General features: G+C 51.3%; 1 protein-coding gene across 2 annotated transcripts; it reads left to right on the forward strand.

The window, feature by feature from the left end:
* Nucleotides 1–596: 596 nt before the first annotated feature.
* On the forward strand, nt 597–2,297 carry Tmem251 (transmembrane protein 251). Of its 2 annotated transcripts, none has more exons than XM_048362127.1 (2): nt 597–645; nt 1,493–2,297. In XM_048362127.1, exon 2 carries the CDS (start codon nt 1,509–1,511, stop codon nt 1,902–1,904), a length of 396 nt encoding a protein of 131 aa, XP_048218084.1. In that variant the 5' UTR covers nt 597–645; nt 1,493–1,508; the 3' UTR covers nt 1,905–2,297. The 2 variants fall into 2 exon arrangements, with proteins under 2 accessions (XP_048218084.1, XP_048218083.1); XM_048362126.1 differs by lacking the exon at nt 597–645 and adding an exon at nt 652–1,062.
* Nucleotides 2,298–2,506: the final 209 nt, after the last annotated feature.

The following is a 2,506-nucleotide window of genomic DNA, read 5'->3' on the forward strand; positions in this document are numbered from 1 at the left end:
CATCTCCTCGGTAAACCCAATTTATGGCTACCTTCCTGTTTTCGCGCCTCCCGAATGTCTTCCCAAGGCTGTACTCGCCCAGGGGCGCTAGGCCAGCAGCACGCAGAGCCTCCTCCTCTCTGCCCCTGCGTAGGTCTCAGTGATGCCGGCAATCCTTAGAGCTTCCCGAAGGCTCAAATCTTCTAACCAGCCTCAGCGTCACGGTGCCCAGACGCCTACCGCCTTTCACCAGTAATCCCGCTCAGTCACCCACGCCGGTCTCCGAGCATGCCGGGACCGGGCAGCCGGCGAGGGCCGAGCGGTCAGAGAGGTTGTCCCTGTCGGGGTCCCCGGAGGTTCTCCGGGCTGCCGCCGCCTCCCCTCCCCTCCCCGTTATCGACCGCAGAGCCACAGCCGTCGGCCCGCCGCCTCGGAGCCCGACGACGACTCCACGCCAGACGCGAGAGGACGGGTCCGCTCTGAGGAGCGCCGGCTGCGGATCCGGACCCCGCACGTCACCCACCACCCACCACGGCGAGCGGGGGCGCTCTGACGTCACGAGGGGAGCGTCCCGGGGGCGGGGCACGCGCTTCCGGTTCGAGCCGGAAGTCCCGACTGCGGCGGCATCCGGAACGGGCGAGCGGGCGGGCCACTCGGGACAGGAAGGTGAGACCCGGGACCTGCGCGTCTTAGCAGGCGGTCTTGGCCGGCAGCCCGCGTGGGCGCTGCGATCGCGACGTTGCAGGGTGGCGAGGTTCTGGTCTGGCGCAGCCTGCGTAGCTTTGGTGGCGACAGGGGGCGGGGCCGGCGAGGCCCCAGTGACCCGGGTGCCTCCCGCCGGGCCGAGGGACCCAGCCTGCGGCTCCGGAGCCGGGCCGGGCCGCCGCGTGACCGCCGTGGTCACGCCGTACTAAATCACTACTCGCTCGTGCACCGGGCTGGCGGCGCTCGCCCTCCCCCGAGCCAGGCGGCCCAGGGGATTTTTGTGGTGGCTTGTTCTGAAATGCCAAAGCCACCCGATTACTCAGAACTGAGTGACTCTTTAACGCTAGCCGTGGGAACAGGAAGATTTTCGGGACCGCTGTAAGTGCTTAAGAGTTGCTGTCTTAACTTGGGGGCTCCGATATTGGATTAACATGGAGAATCCACTGTATGTGTCAGAAGCAACGCTGTTAAGCTAGATGGCATTTGTACTATAGAAGCGGAATGTCCCACAGGGAACTAGTTTAATTCCAGTTTGTGAGAGGATGGTGTACTGTATGGTTTAATCAGGATGCTTTATTCTGTGAGAGGCACATAAAAAAGGAGAATTCTATATACTGAAACCGGTGTTTACTTGAAATTATTACATAAAATCACATTAATATGAATGTTCACATTTAATATAAATCTAACTTAAAATTTAAATGTGGTAGTGGGGTATTTCAAGACTATTGGCTTTAAAGCAAAGTACATTGCAATAGTTGCCATTACTAGCATTACTAGACCCTAACTGGACTTTTTTTCTTTGAAGGCACAGAGCATGGAGAATGATGAACTTCCGTCAGCGGATGGGATGGATTGGAGTGGGACTCTATCTGTTAGCAAGTGCAGCAGCATTTTACTATGTTTTTGAAATCAATGAGACTTACAACAGACTGGCTTTGGAACACATTCAACAGCACCCGGAGGAGCCCCGGGAAGGAACTACATGGACACACTCCTTGAAAGCTCGGTTACTTTCTCTGCCTTTTTGGTTGTGGACAGTTATTTTCCTCATACCTTACTTACAGATGTTTTTGTTTCTTTATTCTTGTACAAGAGCTGACCCCAAAACTGTGGGCTACTGTATCATCCCCATATGCTTGGCAGTTATTTGCAATCGCCACCAGGCATTTGTCAAGGCTTCTAATCAGATCAGCAGACTCCACCTGATTGACACATGAACTCTGTGTCCATTTTTCCTTATGATTACAAAACTGCCAGTGCTTTATGGAGTCTGATCACAAGACTATAGTTTCTCCACAGATCTCAGGAAGTTGTGGTAGGGTAGAGGCTTTTTAAATGTGACATGGGAACTATATCTGAATAATGACTTTTTAGGTAAAGCCTGACAACATACAAAATCATGTCGGTGACTTCAGATTTTGGAAGTAAAATTGTGTCTTTGTTATTTGCAGTCCTTAGAAACTTGAATAAGTATCTGAACTCATGTTTCTATTCTACTGTGCAACATAGTGGTGATTAAGAAATTTTTCCTTTGGGGGAAAAATGAATATGAACATTCCCATTGTGTTGTGTTAAAAGGTCCAACCATGGTCATAAAATTTATACAATTACTTGGTTTGCTTTTAAAATTCTTCATATACTAGAACATTCATTTACCTTATAGCTAAGCCAAATGTTTACGCTTGCTTGCTTTCAGCTTGTGAGGAGCTAGTATAAAGTACTGAGGTGTTTTTTCTTTCTTTCAATACTAGGGATTAAACCCAAGGCCTTTCACAGGCCAAGAACACTTGTATAGCAGACCTACAAACACCCCAGCCAC

The sequence above is a fragment of the Perognathus longimembris genome, chromosome 14 (assembly GCF_023159225.1).
Source record: "Perognathus longimembris pacificus isolate PPM17 chromosome 14, ASM2315922v1, whole genome shotgun sequence".
Taxonomy (NCBI): Eukaryota; Metazoa; Chordata; class Mammalia; order Rodentia; family Heteromyidae; genus Perognathus; species Perognathus longimembris.

What these genes read in the sequence shown, in the direction of transcription:
- Tmem251 (XM_048362126.1), top strand. Translation starts at nt 983, where the DNA reads ATGCCAAAGCCACCCGATTACTCAGAACTGAGTGACTCTTTAACGCTA. An exon ending in GGAAGATTTTCGGGACCGCT is followed by an intron (nt 1,063 to 1,492) that starts GTAAGTGCTTAA and finishes TTTTCTTTGAAG; the next exon opens with GCACAGAGCATGGAGAATGA.